Genomic DNA, 19,676 nt, shown 5'->3' with positions numbered 1-19,676 from the left:
ATTCTTTATTTTAGCTGTTGAAACAAAAATAAATTACTTTTACTTGTCTAGTGCATGGACAGCAACTTAAAAAAAGAGTAAGAAAGTAGAGATATCCTTCTTATGACAAGAACTAAAAGAATAAAGTTCTAATAATCCAGGAGAGACAAAACTGAGGAATTCACATGGATCCCAATTACTTTTGAAGTCAGAGAAAAAACTGCTTAGGAGACATTCAAGGCAGCTCTAACATAGGAAGAAAAGAGAGGCATATCAGTAGTCATATAAAATTGTAAGACTGTAAAATTTGTTTTGTAGTTCCAGCTATAGAAAAAAGGTGGTGTATAGCGGATTCCTGTGGCTGGGTTTTGGTAGCGGGGGCGGGCTACAGGGGTGGCTTCTGTTAGAAGCTGCTAGAAGCTTCCCCTGTCCTGTGGAGCCAATGCCAGCCGGTTCCAGGACAGACTTCCTGCCGCTGGTCAAGGCTGAGCCAATTAGGGGTAATAGTAACACCTCTGCGATAACATATTTAAGAACAGAAAGCTGTTGTGCAGAAAGCATTCCAGCCAGGGAAGAGCGGAGTGAGAACATGGGAACAACAAAGTAGACACCAAGGTCAGTGCAGAAGAAGGGGCAGGAGGTGCTCCAGGAGCCAGAGCTGTGGCCCCTGCAGCTTGTGGAGCAGACCATGGTGGAGCAGCTGTGCCCCTGCAGCCCATGGAGGACCATCGGGGTGCAGAGACCCACCTGCAGCCCATGGAGGAGCCCATGCTGGAACAGGTGGATGCATGAAGGAGGCTGTGACCCCATGGGAGGCCCAAGGTGGAGCAGGGTCCTGCCGGGAACCTGCAGCCTGTGGAGAGAGAAGCCCATGCTGGAGTAGGTTTTTCCCAGGTAGGACTTGTGGCCCCTGAGGGGGACCCACGGTGGAGCAGCTCATTCATGAAGGACTGCACCCCATGGAGGAGTGACCCACGGGACAGCAGTTTTGTGATGAAGTGTTGCCTGAGGGATGGACTCACGCTGGAGAGGTCCATGAAGGACTGTCTCCCATGGGAGGGACCCCAATGGGAGCTGGTGAAGGACTCCTCTCCCTGAGAAGCAGCAGAAACAACAACTGACCGTAACCCCCATTCCCTGTTCCCCTGCACAACTGGGGGGGAGGAGGGAGACCATGGAAGGAAGGAGGGGTGGGGAGAAGGTGTTTTTAAGATTATTTTATTTCTAACTCTTTTGCTTCTATCCTATTAGTAATAAATTTAAATAATATCCCCACTCTGAGTCTGTTTTGCCTGTGAAGGTGATCAGTAAGTGACCTCTCCCAGCTCTTCTATCAACTCATGAATCCTTAGCTGGTTTTTTTTCTCTCCTCTGTCCAGTTGCAGAGGGGAGTGAGAGAGTGGTTTTAGTGGGTACCTGGCATCCAGCCAGAGTCAACCCACTACATAGTGTAAAGAGGATCAAGAGTTGAATGCAGTAGCTCAGTTTTAGAGAGAGAATGATGCGCTGGTGATGACAGCTCCAAAAGGTGAGCCAAATGAAATGTAGAGAAATCAGATAATCAGAAAAGTGGAAAAAACTGAGAGATATGTGTAGGTATCTCTCAACATTGAGTAGTAGCTGAAGCCAGGGGATTGGGCGGGAAGCAGCAGAGCTGTAAGGAAGTCTGCTTGTGAAAACACAGATTTGAGAATACTAACAAAATAGCTCTGGTTTAGTAATTACGAACTGGAGAAATTATTCAGTGAAAATCTATTCTGTTCTTTAACTGATGTGAATTATTGAGATGTAGCTTATATTTTCTCCAAGTGTAGTTATCAAAAAATCTTGACCCACAAATGCTTCAGAAGCATTTTGTTGACTATATTTGACAGTTTCCTGCACTAAACTCAGCTAATTAATTAGAATTGTCACATGACATTACTTTTGCCTGAATGGGTAAATATATATCAATTACTTTAAGACTGACTTTATATTAATATTCTGTAGCACACACTTGAAAAAAAATTCCTCTAGCAAATATTGCAAGCATAAAAAATAATCAACCTTGTCACACACACATATTGTATACCAAATCTGCCAAAACCTCTATTAATTTTAAATGATCTCTGTCCACACTGTGTGATCTTAATACCGAATTTTCATATCTCCTAAAGCTACAGCTCACAGCAAAAACTAGCACAAGCTGGCATCACCATTGAAGAGCATGGGGATGTGCATCTGCAGATTTCCAAAACAAGATTTTCCTTTGCATAAGTTTTCCCCAGCTAGCAAGGAAATGGGTGAGGGGCTGGGGGCTGAGGAAGTGTCCCCATTCAGGCTTGCTCAGATTCAAGGGATATAAACGCTCACAACACTACTAAAGAAAAAGTGAGCAGTGATATGAGTTGCAGTACCAGCTGATAGGAGAAATCTGTTAAAATTGATCATTGCCCTGTCAAAATATCAAGGAACTGGCCAATACATTCTGCAAAGTTGTCAGAGCAGATGATATAGCAGAGAAGTGCAGCTATACATTGCTTAGCAGCTTCTTTTCCTGCCACTAGCACGTCATCTGCTTCATCTGTGCTGTGACCTGTTGGGGGCACTCAGGTAACAGCAGCAAATTGCTTGCTCCTGTGTTATTGGTTTTCCCTTCCATCCTTCAGATATAGCTGCTATTTTATTAATGAATTGCAATATTACATTTAAACAATTAAACAAGATTTTTTTTGGAAGTTTCTCAGGGAGTCATTAGGGAGACTGTAATAGTCCACTGTAAGTCATCTTGCTATGTTGATATATTGTAGTGTTTAGGTTTGAATTAAGGTGTTCTCTCTGCTGTCTCTGGCATTGGCTTGTTGAATTACCTGCCTTCCACTGCATTTGGACAGAGCCCATATTTAGTGCATCTTTAGCATATTTTTGTAAGCAGTTTGTACTATCAGTGCTTGTAGAACCATTTACATTTACTTGCAGAGACAGCCTGACAGGGCAAATGGCTACTGCAGGAAACTAACTTTCTTAGATTGTGCTATTTCTCAATAGCTTCTGACTTAATAAATCTTTCATCCCAATCCTGAGTATATCTCAGGTACTTATGAAATGAAGCAGTTAGCCAGTAGGTTGGGCTGCGTTCATTATGCTGTGGGGATAAAGATGAATTACGAACAGTGAGATCAAATTGCAAGAGAAAGCTCAGCAGACCTATGGGCAATTAGAAAGCTTCAGGCTTTACCCTTCCTGGGACTGCATGTCCAGCAGACTGTCTTTGTCTTGTACAGACCTTTATGGACTGGGAGAGTCTGTAAAAAGGGGGTCCAAAAGAAAGCAGTTAAAGCTGCTTCTGGAGATTTTTCCTAGCTCAGGCTCTCTGGCACCTTCTCAAAGGGTCAAGTATCAAGTGGCGTAGCAATCTGTTGCTAAATCTATTTGTGTTGCATATTAATTTCTCTGGAAGCTGGTTTTATGTGGTAAGCTAGGTATCCATAATGTGTATCATGTACCTGGGAAGCTTGTACTCTTCTATTTCACCACACAGACCATGATTACGTCTTCCTATAAAACCATCTTTTCACCACCAACTAAACCTTAAAAGATAGACTTTCCAGCTGGAATGCGTTTCCCCGTAACATACATTCCCTGAGGGAACAGAAGACATGAAAACTTTACATGTCCAGGAGAATACTAAGAAGTTTGACTATTAGAACAAGTGTTTTATTACTACACAACTCCTTTTAGGAAATATTAATCAGCAACGCTTCACACTTCTAGTTAAACATATAGCCTTTTTTTCTCAGCATTAGTTTTTCATCAATGCTTACATTTATATAAAGATATTTCAGATAGACAAGCAGACACGTTTCCACGTGGTTTGATCCTGAAAGCCACTCAAAACCTTTCTCTCCTAATGACAACAACAAACATTTTATATGGTCAGCACTTACAGGAAACAAATACTCAATGAACAAAAGGTAGAGACCAGCGATTTGTTGCTTGATCTTAATTTGACTGAAATGTGGTTGGTAAAGGTAAGAGAGTTGATGAAGCAGACTAAGGTATTTATCTTGCTGCTGTCTGGCATTTCAACTAATTATCTAGTGTGATGCAAAATTGACACGCCATATATTAAGGGTATGAAAACTTAGCTATCTGGCACATCTAAAATATAACTGTAAATGGGCAATAAGTATTAAGCAGATGTGTTTCCAAAAAGGTCCTGAAGGTTTTTATTCTTGGCCTTATGCCATCTAAAATTTTTATCAATGACTTGGAAGAAAAGTAAGAACATAGAACATCAGTGATAAAGCTTGTAACAGTTTAAGCAGATGAAGTAACGGATATGTTCATGCTGCAGGACTATCTGAACTGCTAGCAAACTGGGTTTAAGCAAACAAATTACTTTTCAGCACAGTCACACGTAAAGTTATTTTTCTAGGAACACATTATTGCCCACAATGGCACAGAGTGAGATTTCTGTCTGGGAAGCAGAGTGATGGCTTCTGAGCTGAATCTGAGCTATGCCCACATATGTCCAAAAGTACTAAGACACCTCTTAGGCGAACCTCTTAGAAATCTCTAGAAAAGAAATTATAATTCTCATTGGGCAGCCACTGGTTTAACTGGAACCCACAAGTTCCAGTGGGGATTTCCACTTTAAACCCAAAGATTCTTTCCTTCTGTCTGAAACATATTTAGCTGACAGTCTGACTGACAAACAGAATCCCTTTTGTGTTTAAGTAATTTTTTTAGTCCTGTTCCAGGGCTATGGTAGTTTATTCCGAGCTGCATTCATAGGTTGAGGTAACATTTTATTATGATGATCACCTATTGCCTTGTGACAGACAAAGGGAATTGGAAATGCAAAGGACCTGGACGCTGAGGAATGGGAGATATCCAACATAGGAAGCATGCTGGTGGTGTGAGAATGGTGGAAGAAAAGAAGCTGCGAATTTTTTGTCTTTCACTACTGAGAGGTATAATAGGATCTAAAGTCTGCAAGTGATTTGTAAACAAAGAATGGATGTTTTTCTAGGCAATATACTCCAGTTTAAACAAGAATTAATCCAAGAAAGTCATGTAATGTGTATTCTAAAGGAGATCAGAACAGATTATCACAATAGTACATTCTGCTTTTATAATCTGGCCTTAAACACATAAGCACTTTAAAAATAAATCAAGATTGGACATGAAGCAGGAATATGTCCCTATTATTCTTTGGCTGTTGCTTGGAGTGGAAGAAAATAAATGATGTTTTATAATACTGAAGTTGTAAGCAGTCTGAATAAAATAGTGTTTAATTATAATTTTTTCTATCTCGTATGCATGATAACAGAAAAAGACACACTTCAGATCTTTTTAAAAAGCAAATATCTAACTAAATAAATATAAGAAATAAATGGATAGTCATGCGAATAAGGATTTTGCCTGAAATTCCTTTCTTTCTTCATTTATATGTATTTTCATTTTTTTAAATCTTGGTTTCTGCACTAACTTACTTCCTAACTGTCAAAGTGTGTGCTAACTTCAAACAAAATCTACTGTGGTCTTCAGTAGACTCATGATAACAATGCTTTTATAGGGACAGAATATAACTTCAATATTCTTTAAACTTGTATGGGCTAATTGAATAATTCAAGCCTCATGGCAATGGTCACTACTTGCAAAGTCCATCAATTAAAATATGTTGCTCTGTCAGTGGTCATTAGTCAGGCTAAGGTCTACAACTCCAGAGCTTTGCCAGTGGAGCTGTCAATCTGTCTGGTTCAGCCCTCTCTCTCATACTTGCAGTCTCTTGGTTTAGCTGTTCCTTACTTTTCCTTCAAATTTCTCCGTTTGTCCCACTCCTCCTACTCTGCTTAGCTTCACCTCCTCATGCAGCTCATTAAGTGCCAACCCCATCTCTTAGTCTAACCAGGCTTCATCATACTCTGCCCTCCATTTTTCAGGTAGCTCTAACCAGTGTCTTGGCCCCATCAGTTCTGGTCATACCTTCTCTTATTTCCTCTTCCCAAGTCTTCCGTCTCACCAGATTCCTGCTGGAAGTATCAACTTTGGCCTAGCCTGTTTTTTGCCTTTTTTTTTTTTCCAATTCTTGTCAGATAGACCCTCCCATACTGCCCTTCATGCTGCCTTCTTATAGAGGAAAAGTCGAGTCCCTGAGAAACCTGGCTTGTGACTCTATAAAAACTGATGTGGGAGGCTGGTGGAGGAAAATTGGAAGTCTAGAAAATGTTAACAGCAGCCCTTACTGTAATAAAAAAGGGAAAGGAGAAGCAACATGGTGTTCTAGACAATATAATCTCATCTAAAAACTAAGAAATAAGATTTTGAATTGACATCTCGGGAGTTGCTCCTTACCTCTGTCATAGCCCTCATACAACCTTGTGCAAGTCCCTTGGTTCATTAAAAGACATGGATATTCTCATGTACAACACACTAATGCTGAGCTTTCAGCCACTCAGTCCCTAGCACCTGTAGCTCTATCTCAGGCAGTCAGGCTTTGTAACTAGTACCTTAGAAGGGATACTTCAGAGGCAAAGACAATTTCAATTTTGGAAGCATCAAGCATTTGAAAATTCAACTTGTGTTTCAGAATTTAAGACCATTTCTTAGTATCTCTGTATGTGAATTTCATTATTGACAAAATAACAACTGACCATCCTGTGTTTTAAAGCATACTTAATTTATGCAAATGTCCCTCTACAGAAATAGTTTTCTGAGTGCAAAGCACAGCTATAATTATGAGAAGCACTCTTTCAAAAGAGAGAAAAGACCACAAAAAGAGATGGATAATATCATGAATAGTTGTAAGTGCCAATCCCTTAGTCAGACCGTTTGTCTATCTGCTGCTTTAGAGAATCTGTTTACTGCTGTAGTCAAAAGCTGAAAAACTGTGGCAGGTAGCAGATGTACCAATTAATAACCTGTCAAGGCTGACGGACAGAATGAAAAAAACCCCAACTCTCACACAGAACTCCTGTGTGGTTTTTTCCCCACATTTCAGGTCATTGGGGGTCATGAGATACACTCTGTCTCCCTGGAGAGAGATGAAACTGTCTCATTAGCGTCTATCTTCCATGACATTAAGATGCTGCCTTTGAGATGCTAACTCACCTGTTCTTCTCCCAGAATTCTGAAGTGATGAAGCTCTTTAATCAAGGAATCTGGACAGCCAGCTGTTGGAAAGAAACAAAAACAAGCATTTTAGAGCTTTCTGTCAGTGCAGTTTCGGCATAAGACACATACACGAAGAGAGGATAGAACATACAGATTACTTCAGATAAAGAAGATTAGAAAGATTAGCCATGGTTCTGCAGACACCAGAATGCTGAAAGCCCTCTATCAAATAATCCTTCCACATTTCTGAGTGTGCTACCAAGAACACTTAGAAAGGTTATATTCCGAATATTTTAGCCCTTTTCCCAAAGGACTACAAACAAAAGCAAGATGAAAAGGGCAGCACTGTCTGCCAGATACTGCCAACCCTTAGTGTAAGCCAGAAAGCCTATTAAAAGAGGATCTCACATCAAAACACTTGAGCTGCCCAAAGCTGAATTCTGATTCACATACCAGGTTTGGACTCATTTCTAAGCATAATACAGGCTTTCCCTGATTCCCTTAAGGATTTCAGAGGCCCCACAGATCACTTTAATTTTGGCTGTCATAAATATAAACCATTTCACATATATGTAGTTGTTATCCACACGTGCTAATATGCAAACCAAGTACACAGGAGGGGGAATGATTTGCCAGAACTTTGCAGTGAGATTAACGTTCAGTCACTACAGACTTCCACATCTGTACCAGCCAATAAGAAAGAATATGTCTTGCTATCTGCCATGCACTTTATTGACCTGTTCAGACTCTGGTTACCTTCCTGATGATGAAATCCAAGGCTGTTGTATACCACTTTCATACATTACCAGACTAATTTCTGACAAGGGATGAAAGTGCAGACTGTGAAAGCAATCTGGGCTTTATTCTTTTTACCATAAATTGAATCATCTGCGGTTGAACAGAGAAAATTACTTATAAGGAATTAAAAGCATAGTTCTCTGCAGAACATGGGAACTATGATCTTTAACAACCTGCTTTTCTGCTGATGCAACTACAAATAGTCACCTGTCAGTCTTAATGATTGCCATTAAAAGGATACAAATTAATTTGGCCATGTCAGGAAATCTCCGTCAGCACCGTGGCTTTACTCAGGGCCAATGAGACATGACCTACACTCACAACTTCTGTTGGCATATCTGTCTTATGGATATAGAAGGAAAAGCCTTTGCACTTGAAAGTAACAACTAAAAAGGCAAAAAACATGCTATAGACACAATTATATTAGTACAAGTCTTGTACCGGTATAATTTTTTCTACTTAGGGAAGAGAGTAAAATGATATTCAAATCAGGTTCTTGCTGGTAAAATGTTTTATCTCCATTTAGAGGAGGTACAGGTGGAGAATGCACCATCTACACAATTTCATCAGCAAACCCTTACAAAGGTAGACAAGTTTTAAGGTGGTCCAGTGTTAAGCATATAGTAAGAATTGTCTATTAACAATTTATCTTATTAAATATTAATATTGTTTCACATTCAATAAAATCTATTATATTCTCATAGGCTTCTTTTCACCCATTTCCTCCCTCCTCTTGCATACAAGGATATTCACATATTTGAATGGGTGAGTTTTAGCTGTAAGTGATTCTTTGTTAATGCATCTTTATTCTCCTCAACCTGTAGGACCACAACACGTGTCACCTTTAATTTTCTCTTCTTATTTTCTCCATGCTTAGGCTCTCAGTGTTTATTCTGTTTCTTGTTCTAATGCACTTAAAGTTGTCCTTGCTACTCCTACAACAGAATCATTGCTGCACAGCATTTTTCTGTCCTTTTCACTGGAATTTACATCTCCATCTTCCAGCTCATCCAAACCGTGAATGTATCAACTCTGCCTCACTAACTTCTTGACCTGAGGCCTGACTTGCAGTTCAGAGCTGTTTTCTTCTCTGCATTTCAAATTAGAATTTAATGTCTAAAACTTGATGTTTTCCTTATGAAGGTTGTGAATCATGGGAACAGGTTGCCCAGAGAGGTGATGGGTGCCCCATCTCTGCAAACATTCAAGGTCAGGTTGGACAGAGCTCTTTGCAACCTGATCTAATTGAAGATTGCAGGGGGGCTGGACTAGATGACCTTTAAATGTCCCCTCCATGATTCTATGAAAAACATGCATGTTCAAGTGTTACTAGTCATCCACTGCTGCATCCTCTTCCCAGTACAATATTTTGTATAGTCTGTTTTTCAGAGACTTGCCTGATTTAGTTTTCAATCTTTTCATAGTTCAGACTTTCACTGGATCCTGCTTAGCTGATTATACAACAGATCCTAAAGTTACTAGCAAAGAAGGAGAGAGAGCTTAAAAACTATGTTACTGTCAGCATGATGCTTTCCAGCAATGAGTTCAGAAATGTCAAATGCATGCAATATTGAATCATACTGACACATCTTAACAGTCTGCTGTCTGTAAGAAGTAATTTCAGATTGTCACATTTCAGCAGCAATAATTTCAAGAAAAAAAATCTTCCTTTTTTTTCTTTTTTTTTTTTTTTTTGTATTTCTGAATGCATTTCTGATGCTTACCATTTCTACTTTAATTTCTTCTGTTCTGTAAGTGGACCTTTGTAAAACATGGTATAACACTGTAATCTATTTTTACCACATATCTGTGAGCTTTGAAAAAGTCCTGGATTATGTTAAATTCCTGCACTCTGACTAGAGACAAAGGTAATGGACAAATAACTATCCAACAAATAAAAAGTAAAGAGATTAAAACAAATACCTATTCTGCTAAAAACATTAAGAACTATTTGTCATCTCACCCATGAAATCGTCCATATTCCTGTACATGAAAATACATGTGGCAACTTGAAAATTATTATTAGTTAAGCGCAGCACCCGACAGGTTCACTGGCAAACTGTACACACCAAACATCTATAGAAAAATGTATTTATAAATCTCTGATGTGCAGCTAGCACATGCCAAATGACATAAATAATCTGCACTTTACAGATTTCTGCTATTTTGTATAGAATGCTTTGAGGATCAGTTTTTATGCCCTCTGTAGTACAGAACCCCTTATAATCAGTGGTCTCAACAATTACTGAAACTTTCCATTTCCCTCTTTCAAAATATGACTTGAAAAGTGCAAGCCTTCATGAAATTTCCATAGACATAAACCGAACCGGATTATTAAATAAATCAACCAATAATTACACATAAGAGTGTTAAAAGGAAACGATGCAAAAGCATGGACAACTGCCTTTAATCAGAAGCCAAAACTCAGGATTGAGGACATCTGCAGACTGATAAAATGGCAGCTATATTGCTTATTAGTTCCCTCTTTCATCTCACATTCAAACCTATGTGTTTCATATGTTCTCAGCTACAATGAGTGTTTCAGGTTTCTGCTAACTGTGAAGTCAGAGCAAGATGTAAGAAATATAAAATTGATGCAAGTATTTAATATTTTTATACCACTTTTTCCTCTGTCATAGCTCCATTGACCTCAAAGCAATCAGATCCATAAAACTAATGTGATGTTTTAGGAATGAGCCTGACTTTAAGCAGGAAGGTAAATTATAAAGGGATGATACCCAGTTCAAAGCACCAGCAGCTTTATAAACTCACAACAAGTAATTTCTTTGCCTCTGTTTAAGTATTTATTACTTATATTAAATTTAAGCATATTATTTGCTTCTAAATGTTAATCATACCCCAGATTACTTGTTTGAATAATTTTGTTCTTGCTTGATTCCCATATTGATTTACTATTTACCTCCAAATGCTGCACTTAGGAACTAAAGGTATATTTAAAGTTACAGAAATTTGCAACTGTAAATTTACAATTTATGTTCTGGTATTCTCTTCATAAAGATACTTTTAATCTGTTCATGTGAGAATATATATCTCAAAGAGAAGAATAAAGAACCAAATTTAGGAAGGACAGTTTAATGCCTCCTAACATCATAAATTCCTTGATTTCAACTGCTCTGAACAAACATTTTTAGCTACACATATAATTAAACTATGATTCTAACTACCACCAATTTAATTACCCAAATCTTCACATATTTTTTTTTCTCAGACAGAATTAGCTTCTGGTTTTGTTTTTGCTTAAAACTGTCACTTTGTATAGAGAACTTATGTTCTCCAGAGAGAAGGCAATTGAAAAATTAAATCAACCCTTTAATCTTACATAAATTGGCAAAATGAAAGCAAAAAAAAGACTGTTGATACAAATACGGCCAACTGAGAACTAACACAAGTGTCAGGGCCCCAGTGGTACCACCAGCCCTGACTTTTCCAATCTAGGACCCCATGTCAGCCCCTGAGTCACCCTCCTGCACCAGGATTCATTTCCAGCTCCCCACAGCCCTCCCCTCCCCAGCCATGGGCACCAGGGAGGTGCCGAATGTCTGGGGCTGGGGCTGTCCTGTTACTCCTGTCTGCCTGCACTGGATGGAGGCACCCTGGCTGAATTTTAGCCTCAGAGAACCATAGAAAATCATAAAATTGGACTTGATGATCCTTGTGGGTCCCTTCCAGCTCAGCATATTTTGTGAAAATGTCTTCACTGACCATAGCTACAAACATATACATCCCCATTGCAGGATTCTGTGCTACATATTTTACCATCCATTTGCAGCATTATTTTGTGATTTGCATTTTAAATTTCATCTTTCCCAAAATGGTATAGTTGGGTGAGATTCAATTCAATGCATTTAAGCATCAAAATGTTGGCTGTATGAATCTAATGTCTTGCATGCTTCTTTATCTATTCTTCTATATCTAATCTTGCATGCTTCCTTTTTAGTCAATTGAAGGAATATACACCTTCACAGGGTAATTCCCATGATTAAGACAAGCACAAAAAAAAGTATACACTTATCTCCATTAACTGAGTAGTCTAAGGTGATTTGGCAAGATTTACACAAGTAACTTTTAGACTTTTAAAGTTATATTATTTGAATTTCACCCAACAGCTGCAATCCCAATCACTTCCTAACGTTTAACTTTGAGCATGTAAATTTTGCCTCGTATTTAGCTTCATGCAAACCGAACATTTACGTTATGGACACAGCACAACTTCCATTTCTCTCACTTAGAATTTATGCCTGTATCAACACTTCTTAATTCTGAAAAATACATCCTTTTGAGGGCTCTGAACATAACCATGTATGAATATCCATCAGTGTCCTTCAAAGGATATCTTTTCATAGTGCTAATTGCTAAACCGAGCTTGCAACTGGAAAATGTTTCAAATACTTGAGAATAACCACTTCATGCTCAGAAAATTAATGGGTGTGTTGTCTTTTTTCTTTCTTTTCCCTGACTTGAGTATAGATATGAAAAATGTTCCATATTCAAAAAACATAAGCCTAAAAATCTGGAAATGCAGCACTTTAATGGCAGGACTTGTAATATAGCAACGATTTTACATACATACATACATACATACATACATACATATATATATATATATGCACGCTGGTCTGCCATGCATGCACGGCAAGGAATGGTGGCAAGGGAATCCAAGGGAATCCTGCAGTTCAGAGGTGTTTATTATAGCAGGTATCCATCCAGAGTACAGCTAACCTCTAGCTACAGTGGGACATAGTGTTTAGGACTCCATACGTAAGATACAAGTTACTCAACACAGCACAAACCAGACCACTCTGTTGAGTGAGCAGGAATGGCAGGAAGAGCACAGCCCTGCACTGTGTGTAACAGTGGGAATGAAAACAGTGTTAGAAAGATAGAGTCAGGCTAGACTTTTACACAAAACTTAACAGGTTTTAAATACCATAATTAGCGTGAGTTAATTTGTTACATCATTTTCTCAGTCTCTTTCAACCTGTTCAGCTAATTGGAATACCGTTGTAAAAATCCACGCCTTTCTGCTGTGTTTCTTCCAGTGAAAAGCAATCCTGTATTGGTGACAGTGTAGTCATTCTTATGGGAACTGAAATGATTTCAAAGTATGAAGTGACTTCACTGTGCTTGTGTTAATTAAATATTTGGGTGTTTCAGGTGACTTTTTCTCATTTTTGATGTCATGTGAACGTGAACAAAACTAGGGAGCATGTCTGGAATGCATAAATATTTTCTTGAAAAGAGAAAAAAATATGAATATCAAGTATGTAATTTACAGAATATAAGCACATAAACCTATCATGCACTGCTTGTGCATTGTGAAAAGATGTAAAAGTATTTTCTCACAGATACTACAGAAGGGTATTACTATAGCAATTTTCACAATTTTTTTTACAACACTCATGAGCAATACTTATGTAAATAGTAAATTATTGAGGGTTTTTTTTCTCTGTTGCTACCTAGATAATTTGCTAATGTAGACAAACTTAGAACTTCATTAATTTGTATATTTGTAGTTACAGATATCTTCCTCTGCATAAAAATATTTAATTTTTAAAGAAAGAAAGGTGATACAAATGTCCTGTGAATAATTTTTCATCTCAAGTCCCATGCCTTACATCTGCAGGTCTGAAAACGCAGAGGATTCACATGGGTACATAACTTTATCTGGAAAATCAATTATTGCTAACCACCATTAATCATTAAATCACATATCAGAGTCAAAAACCCTCTCATGAAATCAGCTTGTAATCACTAGGTTAAAAAAGACCTTCTTTATTTTCCTTCTGAATTCTTAATGTTGATCATGCATTCAAGTTGCATTTACAAACAGAAATTCTCTGACCCATTAACTCATACTTCTGCTTCCAATACCCGTCTTGATAGTCTACTGTGATTAGGGTAGGTTCAGTAATCAAGTATTTTTTCCCTAGAAAGAATACCAAATGACTTTTTGTTCAACCAATGCACAGTGGTTATTCCTTCACCTTACCTATAGGTATTAGAACTTTTCTCAGCAAGTATAATATGTCTTAGATATAGATCTATTTCAAAATGCTACGAGCAGCATTCAGCAGGTTGGACAACTAAAGCATCTGATGATTTATATCCTGTTGACTGCAGTAAGCATTATGTTTGCAAATTGGGGGAAAACTCTCTAGTACCCAAATATCTTGTATTGGCCACCTAACAATTGGTGTAAAAAATTACATATCCAGTAAAAACAAAAAAAAGATGGGATTCTTTACTTGTACTCATGCTATTTGGATAACATCAGTTTGCAGATAATATTCTTCTGTAGTAATCTAGATAAGTAGATAGCAAGGTAAAACAAATATATGCCCCAAAAGAGGCACATTAAAGTGCTTTCTTTGGAAAAAAATAAAAAAGAAGATTTTTTCAAAAGTAAGAAGTTTTGAATTCTGTCCTTTTAAAGACAGCAGGCATGTATTTAGATTGCAAAGCTCAGCTCTGCACTGAATCAGAGATGACAAGCAATACTTGCATGTGGTTTCTGTACTGAGAGGTCAACATGGTGAAGGTCTTTATGTCTTTAAAAATCTGTCTGAAACTACAAATGGCGGGGCATCTCTTCAGCTCAAGCAAACTACCATAGCAACAATTAAGTCAATGTTGCTTACCTGCATCCATACTAGCAAACAAATTGGCTATGTACACAAAATGCAATATTTTGTTAGAAAGACCCTGTGCCAATAAAGGACAAATTCAATTGCTAATTTTTCAAAGGTCAATCTGAAATAAGAAACCTATTCTCTTTAAAAAATGAAACAAAAACCAAAAAAACCCAAAACACTCCAAAAAAAACCCAACAAAAAAAATATTTTCTCCTGATTAATACCCTGTGAAACAGTATGATGTTAATTCTTTTTTTTTCTTGATTGAATTCTGACAGCTGAAGGCAGTAAAAGGACTTACACAGTATTCTGCTACCAAAAAGGCTGCTGAAGCTAATAGTCAAGAAAATTTCATGAAAGTTTGATTGCCATGACACAATGCTTGTCCTGTTCCGACCAGTCATCAGAAACGTTAGTTGCCCAGATGATCGGGTTACAACTTTGTGTGCTCTCAAATTCAAAAACATCCAAAGACACAAAAGGCATTTTTTGCTCTCAAGAAGTACTTGTGAAAGAATTCCACAAAGGGACTGCAACAGAGTTGGGAAAGGATCACATAAAGTGATTGTAGCAAATTCTGCTGGCCTGGCTTTCTCACACTGCATGCAACTCTGGCCTTCACTATGCTGCTACTCACTGCTTGTTTTAATGATGCTTTAAAGCCAAATGACTACAAGTAATGAACCACATTAGCCATTTTCTACTAAGGTCTTTCTTTTAATCTTTACCACAGAAAATATCAGCACAAATACTGACCTGCCATTTCAGTTTAGAACCTGCTTCCTTGCTTCCTTTTTGCATATTTAAAATAACATTTAAACCACAGTTGAACAAGTACTGTTTAGTCACATCAGCATTCAAATCCTGAATTGCACTGAGTTCCACAATGCCAGCAAGTCACTGCGTGTTATTTTTGGCAGTTTTCTGTATATTCTGCACCGCTATGTGACAAACTGTTGAAAGAGTCTGTCAGAAGGGGGAAATTTTCTGGAAAAAAAAAATAAAAAATCAGTATTGCCCAAGAGACTAAGACTTCAGGGCAACCCTGCAATAGTGCAAACATATTTGATGAACAGTCTGTACTGTCTGCTTGCTTAATATTCCAGTTTAAATTATAGGTATAAATTCACTCATGCAATTCTTGGTAAAGTCAGTGAATACCAAACTCATGCAACTCAACAAATTCCATGCTGTCTATCTGTAATGAGAAATTGAGCTATGACCTTTGCTGCTCAAATACAGTAGCTCCAGAAGCAAAAATAAAAAGAAGACACTGTTCTTTTCATGGGAGTACCGACTATTGTCAAATTAAATTTCACAGAAACATTTTTTAATGCTTCTCATTTAATAGAAGTTATTCCTACAATTTCTTTATAACATCAGAGAGAAAATCAACAAATCTAAGGCTCCTACCATAACCAGGTGATTTTTTTTTTTCCACTGAGGTACAACAGAGTTGTTTTAAACTTCTTTTGGAAGACTCATACCTTCTGCCATATAAACCTCAGAAGTGAAAATCTATTGCAGAGATCTGGGCTGAAAGGAGGTCTTCATTCTAAGTTTGCTAGGTTTTCAGCTCAATCAGCTCAATTCATGAAAGGTTTTCTTATCTTTTATTCAAAAAGTAGTTGAAATCTCTAAAGCAAACTCTGTTCTCTCAAATTCCCACCTTCATGCTGGCACTGGCCTTTGATGATGATCAGTATCTTTGAGAAGGGAAGTGAGAGGTCAGGAGCTTTCAGCATGTGGTGGAGACTCTATAAGAGAGGAGATTGTCTTCTCAGGGAAAATCCAACCATCCCTGAATAAAAGTCAACACAAGGCACAAGTAACTATAGAAGAATTTCATTTGCTAGTTACTGAAGGGCAAATCTTTAAAAGACTGCAGTTTCTAAATACCAGAACTAAGCAGGTACAATATAGAAAATGCTAAAAGGTTTCTAAGCTGAAATTAAAGTTCACACAGCCATGTTTCAGCTGATGGCTCAATAAGAGAAGTATATTCTGAAGTCCAAATGCTGAAAATCAGACTTGGAGAGTAAATATTTCTTCTTTTTCCTTTTAAAAGTTGAATTAAGGAAACTGTCCTGTAATATGCAAAATTACAGATAGAAAGAACAGTTTCATCAATTCATATTGCAATAAATTTCCATCTCATTTGTATTTTACTAAGGGAGGTTATTACACTGACTACATAATGTAGAATAAGCCTTTGCACCATCAAGAAAGTTGTGGACAGGTGCCAGAGAACAAGCACAGTTTTCCATCCCTTCAATTCCAAAACTAGCTTTTAAGGTTATTCAAATGAAAATTTTAAAGGTTATTTCCTGTCCCCAGTACCTTAAAATCAATATGCCAAGCTAAAAAATACTCTGACAGAAAACCCAATATGCACACATGTCGATCTCGCTCTCTTGCTTACACGCGCATAAGCATGCACAAAATTACTATTGCAGAAAGGACAATAGCAAACTATATTCAGTGACCCAGAAACAGCAATGTTTTTCTTTCTACTTTCTCATTTCTTTTTCTTTTTCCTTGGGTTATGACGTCATTCTGTATAAACAGTATATAAAAAATGCTATTCCTTTAATCTGTGCAGTATTTACAAGACTTCAACATGAGCCTTTCACTGAGAGCTTGGACAAATATTTAAATTGCTACATAAATGACTCAGACTGCAAGGCAAGCCCAGGCTACTCTAAAAATAAATGTTCATGGACAATAAGCCCATCCAACCAAAAGAGAATTTTAAAAAGCCATAGAATATATTATGTCTCTCAGAATAGTACAGACATATCTGGATGAATGGCTATGATTTTCTCTTCTTCATACGGATTTTATGACAGAAAACCATTTCCAGAACCATAAAGAATGAAGCAATTGTCTAAAAGTGACCTGCACTTTCATAATGGAGTTCAAATCTTAATTGATACCTAATTTTAATATTTTTCTTCTTACTTTGCAGCAGCAATACGTGCGCATATCTTGCTGTTCTCTGCGAGGAAACATGGCAAAGTTCCATTTATGAAATGAGGATGGTTTTCACCTTAATCAGATCAAATTAGGGCAGGTGGCAACCCTGCAGGCAACATAATTATGAAAAATGCCTGTGCTCAATACAAACTGTCCATCCAGTCTTGAGGTCTAATAGGACATCATAGTACAATCTTTTTACATGTCAGCTCAGAAAGCAGAATTCCACTGAGGGGGGACTACACACTGCTCTTATTTTCTGTCTGTGCAAATACAGACAAATAAGACAAATGCTCTTCAATATTTGCTCTAACATAAGAATGAGAGCGTTCCTGAGAGTGCAAAAGCTGGTGTGGGATGAAAACTAAAGTCAAATACAGAAGAAAAAGAAATTAAGTCGCTCTCTAGTCAGGCCTAATTCTAATAACATTGCATGAGACAGGCTAATCCTGCATTACAAACAGTGATTCATGTTTCTACTATAAAAACACCTGACAGGCAGCCATAAATACAAGAGATCATGCTGTCTATTCATCTAACAGAAAAGAATTGGAATGACCTGAGAGATTCCCCAAAGAGAAAGTGTTAAGGATTTTTCTGATTTTATATTGATATACTGGCCCTATTCTTGAACAGACCACTCGTGATGAATAACTGGCAAAACACCTTTGAAATAAGCTGAAAATTTAATGCAAAATTCTACTCTACATTAAAGGGATAATACAGCCAGGTTCATTTAGAATATTACTCCTCTGAAGACACCCCAAGCACTACAATAACAAATGTTATATCAAAGATGCACTTAGCAACAAATGCAATATGAGTCTCTGCGAGGCGATTTTTCAGTATGTCAGAATTATAATATCACTCCAAGGAAACAAATTAAGCAGCACAAGCTCGGCTGTTGGGATCACTTTATTAGCAATACAGTGTTTTCTCATAAAGAAGGCTTTGTTTTGGATCTGTCAATGAGATGGTCTATCCATTTTATGGTGCATGACAGTATTTGCCTATGAAATAAACAAAACACTTTAACATCCGTCTCTCTTTCTGCAACACTTCAGAAGAAATATTTAGAATAACAAAAAAAATTCCTGATCATTTTTGCTCCACAGCTGAAGTCCAGTTCAGTGTGGGTTTTTATAATCAACAGGGATAAACACTGTAATCACAAGGGATAAAACTGGTACACTACTGCCAGTGAAGAAATACTGAATGATTTCTACTTGATGGAGAAATATCTATTTTTAAATACCCACAGGTTTCAGAAAAATATTAAAAAAAATTCTGCTCTGGATACAAGAACTGATCTAATTTTTCCCCTGGTATATAAAAGAGAAAACAGTTCTTGCTAGGTGGACAAGCTTTTTCAATGGGTCAGAGAAGGATGCTGTGCTAGCACTGTGATCATAAATTTCCAAGACTGTCACAATTTACCTGAAGCTCAGTGGCTGCACAGGACTGGGAACACAGTGAAAATGGATACACTTTACTACGTGCAGGGCAGGAGAGAACCCCCACAGCTCAGCATTATGCCATCAGACTCATCGGTACACTGAAGTGAATTAGTGCAAGCAATTTCATGAGATTATGCTAGCAATTTTGTATAGAACAGCTGCCACACCACACTACAGGATTCTCCTTCTAGTCTTTACTTACAAGGCCATGAATAACTTCTGAGTTAATCCAGAATAACAGAACCTATCCTTGATCTTTACCACCTTACAAACAGATATGCTACACCTAGTCATTAGTTGGTCTTGTCTAATGTTTTTTTAAACTAACAATAATTCCATTAGCACAAGTCCAATATATCGTTATTAAATCAGACACTCTATATGACACTATTTCTTCTAATATTTGAATTACGTCCCCTATGTAGACCATGCTCATTTTTTCCTTTACTTTTTTTTTTTTCCCCTGTATTCTATTAACAGTACAGGGTTCCTAAGCTATGAGCCTGAAGACAGAAGAGACAGGTATAGGACCAAATCTCCAGCCTTACTAACTGCATACTAACCCCACAGGGTTTCATATATGCAGAGAGTTGCAGGGGTGTACATATGGGTTTTTTTCCCCTCCCTTTGGTAATGGGTATTGCTGCATCAATCATTTCCAATCACGAAAAAAAAAAGTATTTTTGAAAATTTATACTAGTGGGATTCTACAGTG

The 19,676-nt window shown here is 37.6% G+C and overlaps 1 protein-coding gene across 2 annotated transcripts in view; it reads right to left on the bottom strand.

Moving 5' to 3' along the window:
- The window catches only part of PRKN (parkin RBR E3 ubiquitin protein ligase), a 713,780-nt gene that overhangs the window by 120,978 nt on the left and 573,126 nt on the right, over nucleotides 1-19,676 (bottom strand). For both annotated transcript variants that reach the window (XM_032681398.1, XM_032681399.1), the window contains exon 8: nucleotides 7,075-7,136. In XM_032681398.1, coding sequence (XP_032537289.1) covers nucleotides 7,075-7,136 — 62 coding nt within the window. The remainder of the gene's footprint in view (nucleotides 1-7,074; nucleotides 7,137-19,676) is intronic.

Source organism: Chiroxiphia lanceolata, chromosome 3 (genome assembly GCF_009829145.1).
Source record: "Chiroxiphia lanceolata isolate bChiLan1 chromosome 3, bChiLan1.pri, whole genome shotgun sequence".
Lineage (NCBI taxonomy): Eukaryota > Metazoa > Chordata > Aves > Passeriformes > Pipridae > Chiroxiphia > Chiroxiphia lanceolata.
This window is presented reverse-complemented; position numbering and strand designations above follow the sequence as displayed.